The sequence below is a fragment of the Micropterus dolomieu genome, linkage group LG11, assembly GCF_021292245.1.
Source record: "Micropterus dolomieu isolate WLL.071019.BEF.003 ecotype Adirondacks linkage group LG11, ASM2129224v1, whole genome shotgun sequence".
NCBI lineage: Eukaryota > Metazoa > Chordata > Actinopteri > Centrarchiformes > Centrarchidae > Micropterus > Micropterus dolomieu.
This window is the reverse complement of record NC_060160.1, coordinates 21107019-21124137: the sequence shown is the minus strand read 5'-3', so window position 1 is coordinate 21124137 and position 17119 is coordinate 21107019. Positions and strand designations below refer to the sequence as shown.

Genomic DNA, 17119 nt, shown 5'->3' with positions numbered 1-17119 from the left:
TCCACAGATTGCCAGGAGCAAAGGATGAATCCAATATTTGAATGCAGAATTCTGCACCATAAAGAATCTGTAGTCTATATTTGTAGCTACAGCCTGTAGCCTCATGTCACTATGCATTTATTTATAGGTAACTAATGACATTAAAAAGGAGTAATTTAAGATTCTGAGAAATTTGTTTTCTTGCTGAGAGTTAGTAAAATATCAGAACCACTTTCACGTCTATAGAGCTTCGATTGGAAGCAAAGGTGAAAAAAAAAATCCACCTACCAGCACCTCTAAAGCTCACTAACTGACATGTTTTATTTAAGTTGATTATTCCATACAAAAACCAAAATGCAAAAACAAGTGGTGGTTTTATTAGGGGTTATTGGCGGGGTTTATTTCTTGGCCAGGTGCATGAAGACTCTCAAGTCTCAAGTAACTGAGGTTTCCAGACATCCAGTGGACACTCCAGGAAGTCACTGCTCTCTGCCATAGTCCAGCACATAACCCCCCCCCCCACAACAGCACAACTTGTTTACATTCCGATTGTCATATGAATTAAAACAAGCGAGATACAACGTGTTAATTAGTAAGCTTTAGAGCTGCTGGTAGGTGGATTTTGTTATCTTTGGACAGAGTCAGGCGACCCCTTTCCCCTAGTTTTTAATCTTTGTGCCAAGATAAGCTAACCTGCCGCTGGCTGAAACTTCATATTTAAACAGACAGACACGAGAATAAAATTAACGCATTGCCTAAAATGTTCAATTATTCCCTAATTAGAAATGAGAAATGGAAAGAGCTGTAAATACTACATCTAATATTAAGATCCAGATGGCTTCAAACTCTTTGTGACCACTGACAGAAGGTGGGTCACTTCACATGAATAAGTTATTGGACCCTTGTTTAAGCAGCCTACTTGTTCACACAGTAGATGTCTCAGAGACACATACTGCAAGCACTCATTTACTTACCATTTTTCTCTTAGGACAGAGGAAGGCATGACACTCTAGGGTCTCATTGTGTTGGCTCTGGACGATGTAGGCAAACACTTTGTCGTGCATCTTGTCCGCCGTGCAATATGATATTCTGGGGGGGGGGGGGGGGGGGGGGGACAGATGTGAACACACTTAAATACACACTTTATAGAGTCATTACAGATCTAGTGGGGCCATCGTGCTACTCCATCTGCACTAAGCCCTTAAGCCAGTCCAGCAATCTGACTCAAACTGTTCAATCTAGCATTTCCCTTAACTCTTATAAGGAAATAAAATCCCTGGCATTCACAAGCTCACCACTCCGCACATGATCAAATACACACCCCAGCTGTGTGCAGGTACTGAGCTGAACAATGTCATGAATTTGAACTGAACACGTGTGCAGTGGACATCTGTGCCGTCTCGCCAAAGGGATGCCGTTCCTTTCGAAACAAGTTACTACATCACACTCCCACTGTGTCCCGCCCGTTTAACAACCTAGACACAGTTTTAAATTATAGCTTTTAGATGGAGCCTGGCCCCTGTAAGGTACATGAAAAGGCTCTCACAGACAGAGGTGAGTGTTCCTATGTTGCTGCTGTGTAGAAGGTCATCTATTACACTGAGATTTCTTCTGTGACGCATGTGAGAGAGGTATCAGTCTTGCTTTTCAGTCTCAGGTGCAGTGTAGGGCTTTAGATTAAGCTGTAATGCTCCACAAATAGCTTTTCCCCACTATTTGATCACCATGTCATTACCCTAACACCAAAGTGATGGGTACACTGGCCAGTGGGGGTGTGACAAGCAAAACGATGGAGGAAGACTATAATGAATGTCTGCCATCTGTCCTTCATTTCTCATTTGAGCATCAGCAATGTGCTCCAACATTACTGTGGGATAGTCACACTCTGTTAACTAATGACTAAGAAATATAAGGTGCGGAAATGATAAAGAAAGAAATAATAGCGAGAGAGGAAAAGTTTGGAAAGGTTTAAGAATCACAGCTGCCGTCTGCACAACACAACCGAGATTTACGGGCAAATGTTTGGGAGGGAGGGCGTCAGGGAAATTGGATGTCTAGGCAAATCCATTTCTTTTATTGGTCGTCCATCTTAGCAGATGTCTGGGGAGGAGAGTTCCAATGAGGTGCAAGATACAACCAGGTGCTTTATGTCTTCACACCATCTTGAGGTCGCAGCTGGACTCACCTCACGCAGTCTGCCTTTTAATTGCTGTAGTAGTTACTAATAGTTTACTGCAGATGCATTGCAAAAAAGGGGGGATGTATGCAATCTGTAGGTTTTCAAACTGCGCAGCTTGGCCCCCCGTGGGAGGTGCAATAGAAGTGAAGGGAGGGCACAGAGGGAGACATGAGGCGATGATGACAGTGTTCTAAAAAAAAAGAAAAACAGGAAGTTTGGCCTGCTCATTTAGCCCCTTTACCAACAAGGTAAGCAGCTGCATCGGCTGTGACACATAGCTGATGGAGACAATTAAGGTACTTAAGCTACTTCTTCATAGAGTCCTAACTCAGTCAAAGCCGTGTGATTTACACTTCCTGAGGATATTATTATCTCTGATGTGCTAGATAAATAAACATCCATACAACTGCTGATGAATCATAAAAAAGACACTGTTTTCTTCAGAATCAAAAGTAATTTAGAGATGGTTACAAACAGGAACTGATAATGGACAATTCTGGTTCTCTGGTTCCTGCTTCTAAAACGTGAAGATTAACAACAGCCACTGGATTAACTATTCGACTGATGGTCAGCTATTTTTCCATATTTTCTGATATTTTACGGACCATATGATGAATCGAAACAATAATCATCGGATTAACTGTTATCTGCAGCCCCAATTGTTGAACATTGAATCAGTGCACAGAAAATCCTACAACTGATGTTTGATCTCAGTGTGTCTGGATGCATTTAAAAGTTTATAGCTACATACACAACTTATCAATTAAAATTTGATCAAAGGGTAAGACATTTGTTGTTTTTCATTTTGCCTGTCCCCTCCTTTGATGGACTCGTGTGCAATGTTCATCAGGTTAAATCGGAAAAAAATGAAAAAACAGCCCTGTACTGGAGAAACCAGATTTTTAATATAGATATGCATATGCTGTCTGGCTGAGAAATTGTGATGCAAAATTGAGCCGGTGGGTGGTATGAAACCACTCAGACAGAATATTACACAACGGTGACACTGGAAAGCCAGAAACATGGTCAGTGGTAGACAGCTTGTCAGTCAAACTGCTCTAGGTTAACTTCAGTAAACTGTCAACAGTTGAGATTTTGTCCTCAATCTGCCAGCTTTTAGAAGAAAATATTCAACATAAGCCGATTCATGCTTGGAAAAATGACGGAACGTCCCATCTCTCCTTGATATGTACCCATAAATGTGGAATTTTAGAAAAGTGCTTCAAGCTTGGCTCATAAGCTCAAGGCCAAAGGAGGTTAGGCAGCTTTAAGTGTGCAGGCTGTGGCAGGCAAGTCAGATCTGAGTGAGTGAGTGAGTGAGTGAGTGAGTGAGTGAGTGAGTGAGTGAGTGTGTGTGTGTCAAGCTCAGACATACAGCTGTTGTAATGCTCCCAAGAGAGTTAAGATTGATGACACATACTGCTGATAGACAGTCTCTCTCTCTCTCTCTCACACACACACACACAAAAACTGTTTACGTTAGTTTGAAGTACCACACCTCCTTACACTCACACCCATCCAGTGATGGATGAGAGCAAAGGGGGAATAACAACTTTTGTTTTAGTGTTGGTGATAGGGACAAGCTCAGGGTTAAAGTATGTCATAACTGGGGCCGCCCGACTGAGTCAGGGACACAGAATGCGTTAGGAACAGAGGAAAGAGAAGGACTGACCTGTATATGGAGATGTTTTCTATCAGCTGGTTGGAGGCACTGTCGTAAAGGATGATTCCTCGTGGGGAGACCTTTAATGTGACTTTCTGGAGTTTTTTTCCACTGGCTTTGGCCTAGAAGGAAGTGAAGACAGAGAATGAAAGGGTGGAGGCCACAAGAGAAAAGAGGGAAAGACAGAGATTTAAAAAAGAAAAATGAATCTAGCTAAGGGCCAACGTTGCATTTATGTAAATTGCAACTCAGACTACAGGTTTTTTTAAAATCAGTCCAGTCAATAAAATTCCAGTGATGCCAGGGATACTGATATACTAGAAGAATCAAGTTACAATGCAAATTTCCTGATATCAAGCTTTCACAGAATTTAGACTGTAGGTCAAAAGATGCCAATCAAGTTACATCCTTGAAGATGTGACAGACCTTAGGACCAAACACTGTAAAGCTGTTGGCTTGATTAACAGGAGGAAATATGCACATGCCAATAAACATTGGCATTGTCAAACCAAACACACAAACAAATATGAATAAATATACTTTAACTCCACCAAGCATGTGTATGAGTGAGAAATCCAATCCAGAGTAAATTACATCTATTCCAACTATTGCTGGACAAAATATTACCTTACACCAAGTCCACCTATTACACAATATGACATGTTTAAAAAAAATCCCATTCAGCAGTCTAACATCCTTTTCAAAGGGACACCAAGGGCAGCCAACAGATTAGGCCCAATCAGAGCCTCTGCATTCTTCTCCATACATCACCGTGTCCCGAGTCCCACCATTCTGCCGCCGCTAACTTCATTATCCACTGAGCTGCCAGATCCAATAACATTAAGCCTTTTCTACCATGATAAAGCTGGCTGAGCCATACACTCAGCAACAGTGTCCAAACTAATTGCATCCTCCTCTAAATGTCAGCCTGGGCCTCGGGGGGGGGGGGGGGGGGGGGGGGGGGGGGGGGGGGGTAGGCGTCAAACCAGTCGCTTTTCACCGAGGTGTCAGTCAGCTCATACACAGGAGAAAACTTATAGACGACCACGATTTCCAAGTGGCATTCTAGGTGCTTGAGAGGAACTCATTTTCTGGGAATACTTTTTTGCAGTGCAGTGACAAGAAGTTCTGGGTGCCCTGTGTTTAAGGTATTCTAGTTGAGTGAGTGAGTGAGTGAGTGAGTGAGTGAGTGAGTGAGTGCGTGCACTGCCTCTCACCGTGGCCACTATCCTCTTGACAGCAGCCGCAGACAGCTCCTCTCCTTTAGGCTGCTCTACCATCGTGACCCCCAGGTACTTCAGCTGGAACACCATGCCCTCCAGAAGGGTCTCCCTCGTGTCCGTCCAGTTCTCTGGAAGCTCTGCAGATGAGAGACACGCACCAGTGACACTTCCGCTCACCACCAACCCTGCATGCTGTACTGTAAGGCAGGCTAAAGAGGCCCTCGTGCCAGACATGTGTCAGTACAGCACAGCATTCTCTCAGCACTTGCAGGACGGTCAACTCAGCAGCATCAGCTACAACAGCAGCCAAGACATAACCTCATTTTGGGTGTGTGTTATTATGAACACATGCTTTTGCCATTTCTCCTTGCAGGAAGGCAAAAACAAGTGCTCTTATGGAATGCATGTTTCACTGGCTAAAATAAATCAGAAATGTGCTACTGTTAAAATAAAGAATACAGCGCCAACGTTTCTCTATCAAATCTGAATAAAAAGGCCGCTCATCTCTTTGGCATTCTGAATTGGAGTTCTGCTAATCTGGACTGCATTGTAAAGTGAGGGGAAAGTAGCGGGGGTTTACAATGTTAGCACATATTAGCTCCAGTTTGAGACAGTCATGTATAACTTTTACATTCGCATCACAGAGCTAAGCATCTGTTTTTCTGAGAAATAGGATACCTAAAAACTTAGAGGGCTGTTTACCAACACTTACTGCCGTTCTGAAGGTAGCTCCACCCTCAAAGACTCTAACCATGTACTTAAAAAATAAATATAAAACTCATTATCATGTATGAAAATATGAAATAACATCAATATAGACAAATATAAGTGAAAATAAATATATTTTTGGATGCCATCTTTGTTTGGATTTGGAAACAGAGTCGCAGCTTGTTATTTATTTTTTTTTCCCCCCTCACCCCAGGCAGCAAATACAACACTTTCTAAAGCAAAACTTTACAGCCGTGACTACAGCTCCAACTTTACAGTAACAGTCTCTTCTCTTAAAGACGTTAACTGTGAAGAAGGAGCTGTAGTCACTGCTGTGAGGTTGAAAGTTTTATGCAGCTTTTTTGGCAGCTAAAACCATTGTAGACTTTCAAAAATCAGTGGTAGTATTTTGAATAACTATGCTTTTACTATTTTAAACTAGGCGCAAATACATGTTCGAAGGATAAAACTGCTCTCTCTCGACTGTTTGCCAGAACTCATTTACAATCCTGCCAACTACCGCCGGAAAAGTCATTCATAAAAGATTGTCTCCTCCAGCGTACTAGAGAATGACATGTATCCAGGACTCAATATTGTAATTCTTTGGGGGAGAATAAAACACTGAGGCTGTGGTTTTGATTTCTTTTTATCAAAAGAACACAGAGTGAGCTGCTCAAGGCGATGTCCTTCTCTTAAGATTATATCAGTATGAAGCCAGCTGCCTGGTCACAACACTACACTACAGAGGAGCAGTCAGAGAAAATACAAAAAAAAAAAAAAAACACAAAAACCTGCCTTTCAAATAATGCCAAATCATTAAGACCCATGTTGGAATTATGCTGACAGTTCACACTAGATCTTCAACATTCAGCAGCTTTCAAACAGACCAAACATGGGTAAATGAGGAACCAGCTGCATAAACAGTTTTCTGATACAGCCAAAGAGGAAACACAATTTCAGAAGTTCACACAATACATCAAAAATTTCTACCAACAATAAACATGCTAACTTCTCCTTGAAGCCAATAAAGGTTTTATGGACTGTGAGGTGTGATAGAGAGTGGGGGCAGGGATATCCATTTGTTAGCCTCTAAAAAGGTCCATCAGAAAACACAATCAACAGCACGCCCCTCCTCCTGGGTGGTCTTCCTGGTACCCATTATCTCCAGGGTGATCTAAACAGAATCCTGTGGTCACCGCCACCGTGTTTTTGTCCAAGGAGATCCGCAGCCAGCTTTAAAAAGGTTCTGCTCATGTGCTTTACAATTCTTTCATGCGTCTGAAATGCTGGGTTATATAATAGTTAAGTCTTCTGTCATCCATCTTATACTAAAGTTGCTTAATCAATAGACAGAAAACCACAATTTTGATAATCGCTTTTTTTGTTTGTTTTTTTCCCCAGGCACACATCCCAAATAAAATCACTGGTTCTAGCTTCTCAAATGTGAATATTTGCTGGTTTTCTTCTTCCTTTAGTCTATTTTTGGGTGGTGGCTTTTAGGACAGACAGAACAAGACCTTCAAATGTGTCAACCTGGGCATGGAGAAATTGTGATGGACATTTGTATCAATTCACAGACCAATAAAACAACCGACAGGATTAATTCACATTGAAATTGATTAATGCGATAGCACTAAAATAAAGATTTATGTTGTTTACCCCTTCATAGCTCGAGCGCTTTAGTTTTTAGGAAAAGATGCACGGTTTTTAAATTAACAAGCCCATTCTACCCACTGTAAGGTGTAGCTTGCTTATTTAAACTAAGCTTTTATTGAACAATACATTCATTTTTTTATTTTTTTTATTAGCTTTGATAAATTTGATTAAATAATGTACCGAATAAACTAAATGTACAATAAAAGACTTCAAAGTGTTTTTATAACTGCTACGGCCAGTAGTCAGCCCAGTAAGTCAAGTGTTTTTAAAGCTTTCTGAATGCATTTCTACTTTGTGAACACTATCTCTTGGCTTAAGAACCCATATCCTTTAGGGAACATAAACCACTTACAAAAAAGCACAGGCAGACCTATAATATTTCTTTCTTCTCCAGCCAAACCAAGCCATCCGTGAGTGGTTATAATGGTCTAAATGCAGCTCTAACCAAACCCATACTTAAGTAAAGGGTGGGTCTGAGTGTGAACGCCCACTCTAAGGTCAAGGTCTTGGAGCTCCTAAGTGTTGGGAAGAGATCAGGCTGTCCTCTGCTGATCCTGTAGTTACATTAGTGCCTAGATAAGTAGCACTGTAATATAATCTGCGGTGAGGAATCATTAGCTACTATTTGTGACCTAAATCAAGTTACCAAGTGGTCCAAGTGGACTATAAATGTCCATTACAAGGAGCAGCCACTTAGGACATTTGCAGACAGTTACAGAAACATGTTGGAGATAATGCAGGCTTGACCTCAGCTACCATGACATTTCTAACCTTTAGTGCGTGCTCGTGTTTGTAAAAGCAACCGTGAACACCTAGTCCAGAGATTTCCTGTGTTTACAAAAGGGAAACTTTGATGACAGGTCTGCTTCACTAGATTTCAACGATCTGTCCGATGTGCTTTGAAAATGCTCTCAGTGATTCAGGGCTTTGGGGAGATGTCATTCACATACTGCACACAGCTGCAGCAGTGGGCTTGTGGCCCGGCAGAGATAGCTACTGTAAGACCAGAACACGCAGATGATGGGAAATCTTTACTCCAGCCTGCTTGAAATAGATGAATATTGTGGGGGGGGGGAAATAACTCACTGTAGCAGATTTAGTGAGCAATAAAAAGAGCTTTCTTCAAAAGAAAATGGCAGTTCAAATGAGCAACTCATGAACCAGGGCTATTTTTAGATGGGTGCATATACCCAGAGTGCAGCTTTGTATGGAATAATAATCCATTTTCATATTGGTCACATTTGCATTCACATAACCAACCCCCACCCAACATCAGCCTCAGCCCCCTCTATGGCGGCTCTCAGCTGCAGCTACGGTGCTGATTAGAGCCAACTTCAAAGGCTTCTTGGCTACGCTGGAGCTCTGGCTGGTCAATGAACGCTGCTCGCCCGGGTGACACTGTCAGTAAATGAGCCAGAGAGAGCAGGCAGAGGAGCACTGATGTTTGCTGGGTGGAAGGGGATAGGACTGGGGAGGCAGGTAGATGCTTGCAGTTCCTACCAACATCAGTGGGTGTAAGATGTGTGAGGGTTTGTTTAGCCAATCATCTTCAAAGAATAATGTGGATAATGAGTAAGTGGGGTTTTTTGGTCTCGCTCTTGCTTCTGCTCTGCAAGTCTTCACATCTGCACCCAGATCTTCAGGAAAACTTTTTACAGCTGCCCAGCTCACCTCCACACACACACACACACACACACACACGAGAAAGAATCTGTGTTATGGAAAAAGATTCAGTGAAAGGGAACAAAATAAACATCTGCTGGTTGACCGCCAAATGATGAATTTACCACTCCCAGCATCTGTCAACATTGGATTAACTCTCAGATGAGACTCTGCACAAAAGGTTGGTCCTCTAAATAAAGTATTAAATCCCTCAAACAGAATATCAACAATCTTCTTTGCTCGGGCATCTGCGTGGAAACACACTTGAAACGTCCTGGACCTAGTCATACATATTCATGAACATAGTTAATATTCGTCCAGCAAGCTGGAAGACTTAAAAGGGTAATTTTGGTGCTTTTAAACCTGGGCCCTATTTTCACATATTTTCGGGTTGACATGTCTCGTAGGTACAACAAGCTTTTGTAATCTGCGCTATTTACAAACTGGCTGCAGCGGCTGCAATGTATTCCTTTGGGGCAATTGCTTCCGTCAAAATTACATCAACAAAAAGTGCTTAATTTTGTCACGACAGGCTGAGACTATTATACCAGCTGTCTGACAACATCATGGAGAGCATCCCTATGAGGGACACCTGGTAACATCTTTCAATGGGAGGTGTTTCAAATGCGGATCAAGTTGCTGGCTTGTTACTAATTTGTCCTTTTTGTGCTTCTACTGAGCCTACCTGCAACAGCTCTCTGCGACCTGGTTTTCTTCTGTTCTCTGCATGAGTGCGTATCCCATAGGGAGCATTTCAGAATCAAAGATTTTTGCTGACATGTTTAGATTTTGTTGATTTGGTAATTAGGGCTTGGTTTTGGTGCTTCTACCATGGGTAAAGTAGCCCACGAAGTCAAATGGTTTATTTTTTTGTCTGTTTTAATTCTGTTCATTGTTGATTTACAATCGCGAGTCTGCACAGGGTGTTTAATTTTGAAAATTGACCAAATTCTGTATGCTGTTTCTGTGTCTGACTTCCTGCCCGGTTTGATCTACTTTGTGCTGCTTCACGTGGCTTCCATCAAAAATATTCTAGACAAAGCACTGTCCAGAATGGCCGCAACTAGCTCCGGAAGCTGCAGCGCAAGCAAAACGTGGTGCAGCCGCGTCCTGTGGAAGTAGCAGGTTACTCGATCACAACAGGTAGCAGGTTACTCAAACACTCCACTCAATTCTGACTCACGGTTCCACTGGCGTCTTCCTCCAACAACTCACCTCTCACAAGATTTCAGAGCGAGAATTGTTGATGTAATTTTGACGGGCGTAATTGCCCCAAAGGAAAACATTGCAGCCACTGCAGTCGTTTCACGGTGCCCATGCATTTTGCCAACATCCATCATCATCCGCAGGAGATTGGCCTTATCTTGGCAAATAACTTGGCATTTTACTGGTGGAACCAATGTATTGGTAGTGTTGTATATATCATAATAAGAAGTGCTGCAGCAATGTACAGTATGACAAAAAACATGGTGTTTTTTTGAAAATGAAATGATAAACAACCCCTAAATAAAATGATGAACCTGAAAATGAGCATAATATAACCACTTTAATGTTGCACAATAGTGCTAACTACTAGTACTAACTATGTCATATTTCTTTGGCTCATCGTATGTGCAAAGTCCTTATAAGCAAGTCATGCCACTCGGCAGCCATCTTGGCAATGCCTCCGGGCCGTTATTTCAGAGTAACAAGACCAGGCTCCTATCTGAATGAATGGGGAGATTGCCAGAACTGCAGTTTTACTGGTCACCGGGACATAAAAAACTACATGAATAGAATCACCACTAAAAACTAATTTAAAAAAAAAAAAAAAAAATCGCTGAAAAAGTCTGACAACTTTGCCCCAAATTAAGTATTATTAATATTAAAAAGCATTTTTTCCCGATGGGTTATACTTTACGCATTAGTCACTTCTACCACAGTAATAGTGTAACAGACCTTTACGTCAGGGGAACCACACGATTGGCTGAAATACGTTTCCTGCTTTGGCTGTTAAAAAGCAGACGATTAGCTTTCTAGTGGGATATTTCATGTGTAGTTTGTGATGTGATAACAGTTAGCATAACTGTAGAGGTGCCGTACTCACAGCCCTTGATAAAAACCCACTGGCAGCCACTCACTGAAGCACAAGATTCAACCTGTAATCACACAGCCAGTGTGAAGTCCTCTCTGCCAGTCAGATGGCAACCTGCTCCCATCCCCTCTGTCCTCTCCTGCTTCAGACAAGTCTCAACACTCCACTGGCAAGGCTCAGCCAGGTGAGGAGGAGAGGAATAAAGAAAGTAAATGCACCTTCTTCCTCGTTTTGCAGTTCACCTCATCTGAACTGTAGTACCAGTCTACAAACCTTTAAAACCTCAATATCACATTGTCAACTGAGAAGAGCGTAAAAAGCAGACGGCTAAAAAAAAAAAATATCAGTAATCAGACTTCTGGATTAAATGGTCCTGTACAAAAGTGCGATAAGAGGTCATTAAAGCAATAAGGTTTCTTCACGAAGACTGACTGCATGACAATGTCAGAATGTGTTAAACCAACATTTCAAGTTCCTAAAATCTGTGATGACACGTTTCAACTGAATTACCACTTCAAGGAAAGTAATATAAAAACCTTCTCAAAATCTAAGAGAATTATTCAAGACTGAGCCTACACCACATCATACCATCTTTTCCCATTACATCTGTTTTGCCAGACTTCTCTGATATGGAAAATGACACATCTATTAACAGTTATCTGCAGGCTCTCCTAGTGCTGGGCAATAAAACAATAATGCTAATTATCGCAATATAATTTTCCTCAATAGCAATATTACAAATATTAAATATATTAAATGTTTTATTCAATTCATTTGAATCATGAACGAATTAGCACTTAATTTCTATTAAGATATTTATTTTGTTGAGGAAAAAGGGACTGAAAAAGAGATTTACTAATCATCTTTGTTTAAAAGTTTTCGTTTGAATGTTCTACCTTAGATTTGTGAAGTGATCAAGTGTTTGTCATGTTTTGACAATAAAGAAAAGTTTAACCACACAATTAACCTTCCGATTTCTCCATAATTCACTCAGGAGCAAATATCTGCCTTTTAAAGAAACAATGGTTTAACATTTATCGTGATAATTATCGATAGCGAATGGTATGAACCTTTCTGATGGTTACACAAGACTGTTGTGGAAGAAAATGCGCTAGAAAGGTCTTAGCCTCTACTTTAACATCTGAGCATTTGAGTCTATGGATAAGCTGGGACTTCTCATGAAGTTTTAATGAAGATGAAACTACAGAGGCAGTTGGGCCCTTTTGATGCAACAAGAGATCTGGAAACGCAAGACAGCACAGAGGTCTCAGGAATTATAAGCAAAGGGATTTGAGGGCTGAGCCTGTGCGGCATCAGAGCAGGGGTACTGGTGGGTATTCTGGTCAAAGCCAGAATAGAAGAAATGAAGCACGCGATTTGGACAAGGAATGGTCAGAGAGGATCACTATCGCCCTCCCCGTAAACAGCCAGTGACAGTGATATGAAGATCTGCTCTTCGTGGCTTTGCCCCATGAGAGAGACAGACAGGGATTCAGATGTAGACAAAACATGTAGAGGCAGCGGGACACTCATAAATGAAGAACAAGCTGATAAAAGAGAAAAAGGAAGTGAGGTAATCATGAAATAAACCAAATACCAGGAAACATTTATGCAAATGAAGGCAACTAGCCAAATTCCTCCTGTAGATTCACATATGTACACAAAACAAATGTAATGGACAATTAGAGGGGATGCAACAGTTGAATCACCGTGGAAACAGCAGGAGCGCTCTGCTATGCTGTGAGTGCAGGCTAAATAATGGAGTTAATACTCTGGGGCTGGCAGTGAGGGAGATGTGCACGCAGAGATTCAGGCATAAAAACACAAATCACCACAGTGCCATCCTGACAACGTAGTCGTTTTATCACTGCGGTCTAGCTTGCTTCCAGCCAACATTAATAGTGCTTCACTGCTTGAAAATGGATGAAAATGCTTCTCTAACAAGATTTGATCGTCCAACAGTTGAGGACAGACAAAGATGAATTAAAGATGAAAAGGCCCACACTTCCACCCAGTCAGTGACACATTCCTCAAACAAAAAACAATCTGAAGGTGACAAAGCTGAGCATGTCACATGACTTCGGTGTGACTGAGTCAGACCTACTGTGACTTTACACACTTTGAATCACATCAAATAGTAGGAGTTAATGTTCTAGTAGAATCCGGGAAAATCCTTTTACATCCTTGTTACTAACATAATACAAGTGATACAGTAAAGCTGTGAGTATATGAGTAAGCCACTGCAGTGTTAACACACTACGTCACAGCATTTATATTTATTCAACCGGGTCTGTCGTGAATGATTATTTGGGTATTTTAGGGAAGGGGTGGGGGAATAGAAGTACTGTGGCCCAGCTTGGTTCAACACACAAACACAAATAAAGACGTTCAGGTCAACAGTCAAAGCCCCACCAACACTCCACATCTCGAGCGGGCTCCACGAGTCGAGGCTGCTGCAACAGTTTCCCCTTTTATCGAGATCTGAAAGGAGCTTCTGAGAGCTCTGCGTGTGGTGTCGCAGTGAATGAGCGAGAGGAGAGAATCCCAGTGCATTCATCTGAGCCCTCTGGATCCCTAACTGTGAATGACTCATTGTTTTCAGTCTGGCTGGACACACTCCTGACCACCTGTATACCTTCTGTTAAACACTGGTAAATGAATAAATTTCTACTAGGGCCTGTGTTGTTTTAAACCCCATTAGCTGTGAAACAAAGAAACAAGCACCAAAACCTGGCAAGTTAACAGGGTCTAAATTCTTGCTTTGGTTGGAAAATGTGCGTCACTCTGGGATCTTGGGAAAAGGTGTGTACTCTGGCTGCCTTTCATGTGATCCTCTCAGAGGATCAGTGTTAAACTATGGACAGAGGTAACACAATCCGCTCCCTAGGGACGCAAGTCATGGGTAATTCACAACCCAAATAAATTGCAGTGAAAGGGAACCACCTGATGTCAAAGACAAGCCCATCATGTTTGGGTGCAAACAGCAAACAGACAATATCCCTGAAAAAATTTCCTAAAGCAACTGGGCACTGTAGTTTTAAAGAAAACATGCAGTTTGACCACATTTGTCAGGGACTCTTTTCAACAGCAGACAGATTCATGTGCGAGGACTTCCAGCAGCAGGTCGGTGTGTTTGGAATCAACTCCAAATAAACTACAGTACCCATGTTCATCATGATGAAGGAACATGTCACCCAGTGCAACAATGTGGCTCAATGATGTGTTTTTAATAGCTTTTGGACAACAATGGAAGTCTATAGCACAGAGGAATAAGACGAACTTTGAAAACAAAGGGATTGTCTAAAAGATCAATAGTTCCCAGTATAATGTAATAGCTGAATTGCAACCTAACACTGAAGCAAAATTTACTCATGTATCTTTAGCTATTTAAGGCCTCAGCTGACCTAGGCCTGTGCTGAGCTGACCTTCTCTTATCTCACAACGACAAGACACGTGCGAAAAAGACTTATTCCAGCATTATTAGATTCCAATCACGACACTCTGGGCTAATTTAGAAACTGCTGACTCAGATGAGGAAAGACGCCTGGAGGGATACACAGAGACACAGCACAAAGTTTGTTGAGAGAGCGCCTTGGACAACCTCTAACTATGCCACAAAAAAGTTAAGTCCTACATTTCTATTGCGGCCTATCTTCTGTGGTTGAGTCTCCTGTAACCATGTACTGTATTTGTATGTAACCTCATGTGTTCTGTTCAAGCTGTCGATTGCAGTGCAGGTAAGAGACGAGCACCATCGCCACCACTTCCTAAAAAAGATGCACAGCCTTTGCAGGAAAAGGCTGAAAAAGAGCATTGTTAGGAAAAGAAAGGCTGAGTGTTAGTCAAAGGGAAATAGTGTGTTACTCCACACGAGGCGATTGTCACTGTCTGTCCCTGCCTGGTACAAAGACTGATCCAGTACTATTGTTCCCCCTCTCAACTGCTGCTTCTGTGGAAAGGACATGTTTTACATATCATTGTAAAAACCCAGGTCAAAGTCTGTGACATACACAAGAGCACAAACAGCATTAGATACAAATGGCCGCAGAGACAAACTACAGGCCAGTTCACTAAAAGGAGCAATCGATACAAAAGTAAGTAAGACAAACAGTGAGCGTGGATCCTTTATGCCCAGCAGCCTGTGACCTCTTTTTTTCCCCCCCTACATCAATGAGCCCCAGGGTGAGCCTTTAATTTCATCTTTCACACCAGCAGGTCAAGGATATTCTTAAATATTAGCATTCCCAATAATACACAGGAAGTGTTGCATGACTGCGTAACTATCAGTATTTAATTTGATGACCATCCAAAACAATTCCAGTTGGGTAAAGGAAAGGATTTGCAGCAGATAAGAGTCTTATAGTTATGGATTAAGTCATAACATTGAGACACACGTGTCTTTCAGTATTGGCTAAATCCACTCAAAGACAGAAAGTGAGGAGAGGGAGAAGAAATGAGTGGTCGTGCCAGTCAGGGATTAACGGCTGTTGGGCCAGCTGAGGCCAGAATGTACTCTCAACAAGGGTTATAAAACACATCCTTAAAGCACTAAACAGGAGCAGCTCGTTTCTATTGTAACTCAAATGAAGCTATTTTTTAAAAGTGAGAGCCGACTTGTGGAGAACCTATCCCGATCTAAACGACAACTAAACTGTCAGAAAAGGTCGCCATCGTAAATGTGATTGACCGGAAAAGGTGAAAATAGAGACTGAACACCAACAGGCGAAAAAAGTACAGCCAAAATGATTCATTATTTTAAGCAAAAATGCAAAACACCGTCTTATTCAACTTTCTCTAATGTGAAAGATTTGTTGATTTTCTTTGCCAAATATGTTAGTAAAATGAATATCTTAGGTTTCAGACTGAGACCTAAAGCAATAAAATGGGACCCTACCTGGAACTAATTCAACTGAATATAATTTGGACCCAGCCTGACTCAGGTGGAGAGTATCTACAAGGACCTCAACATCAGACCAGTAAAATAATAACAGCATAAAATTAAAACTAATTTTGTTTAGTCACATATCGCCCCAAGGGCTGATGAATATCCTTCTTGTTCAACCAGACCCGTGTTTGACACACAGGACCACAGACCACAATCCCTCTTGCAGATCTCTTCTCTGCAGCCTTTACTCCAAAATGATTATGTGCTTCTTTGCAGAGACATGTTTCAACTTTTCATTTTGGCAGCAGGGGCAGACGTACAGGTGGAAGCAAGAAAGGCAGGTCAATGAGGAGGTTAAAGGAATATTCCATTAATAAAAGTAATTCCCCTGTAGTTTAGATTAAAGGGTGTGTCGTGTGAGATTTCATATGATTTCACCACCACTGCCACAACAGTCATAGTCTCCAAGTCATAGCTCTTGGATATAGTGGGGCCTTGAGAAAAAAGAAAAGACCAGTTTTTGAACATGAATCAGTTTGAGAGCGGGTGCTAAAACAGAACAAGTCTTACCTGAATTACATGCGAGTGTGTGTGTGTGGGGGGGGGGGGGTTCATTCCTGTCTATTGACCAAACACCCAAAAGACATTCATAAACCTCCACAGTTTGACTGGTAAATTAGACAAAAGATAGCTATTACTACTGAAGGTGCCCGGTAATGTCTTGCTCATGCTTTAGGAGCTGTAGAGCAATGCTGTCCAACATGACTGCAGTACCATCTAATATTATTAAAAGATTAAAAGGGAGGGACTTGTAATTGCTGGGGACACTTAAAGGCCAACCAGGCTGGGATAGATGTCTAAATATACTTAGGATTTATAGGCCTTCCCCTTGCTGTAAAAGTCTCATATGGCATTTATTTAGTCACCAAGATTCCCTACTGACAATGAAGTTTAAGAACTGTGATCACACACACTGATCATATGTCCACACATATTGCTGAAGGAGATTACATCAATTATTTCTTACCACGAAGGTGAACTGGCTAGCCACTGTGCTTCCGGCCCAGACTTCCCTTCTGGTTTCACTGGG

The 17119-nt window shown here is 41.7% G+C and overlaps 1 protein-coding gene across 4 annotated transcripts in view; it reads right to left on the bottom strand.

Moving 5' to 3' along the window:
- Nucleotides 1-17119, bottom strand: part of ldlrap1b (low density lipoprotein receptor adaptor protein 1b) — a 34126-nt gene that overhangs the window by 13438 nt on the left and 3569 nt on the right. For all 4 annotated transcript variants that reach the window (XM_046062141.1, XM_046062140.1, XM_046062139.1 and 1 more), the window contains exons 2-4: nt 5039-5181; nt 3831-3943; nt 954-1068 (exon numbers count right to left, since the gene is read on the bottom strand). In XM_046062141.1, coding sequence (XP_045918097.1) covers nt 954-1068; nt 3831-3943; nt 5039-5181 — 371 coding nt within the window. The remainder of the gene's footprint in view (nt 1-953; nt 1069-3830; nt 3944-5038; nt 5182-17119) is intronic.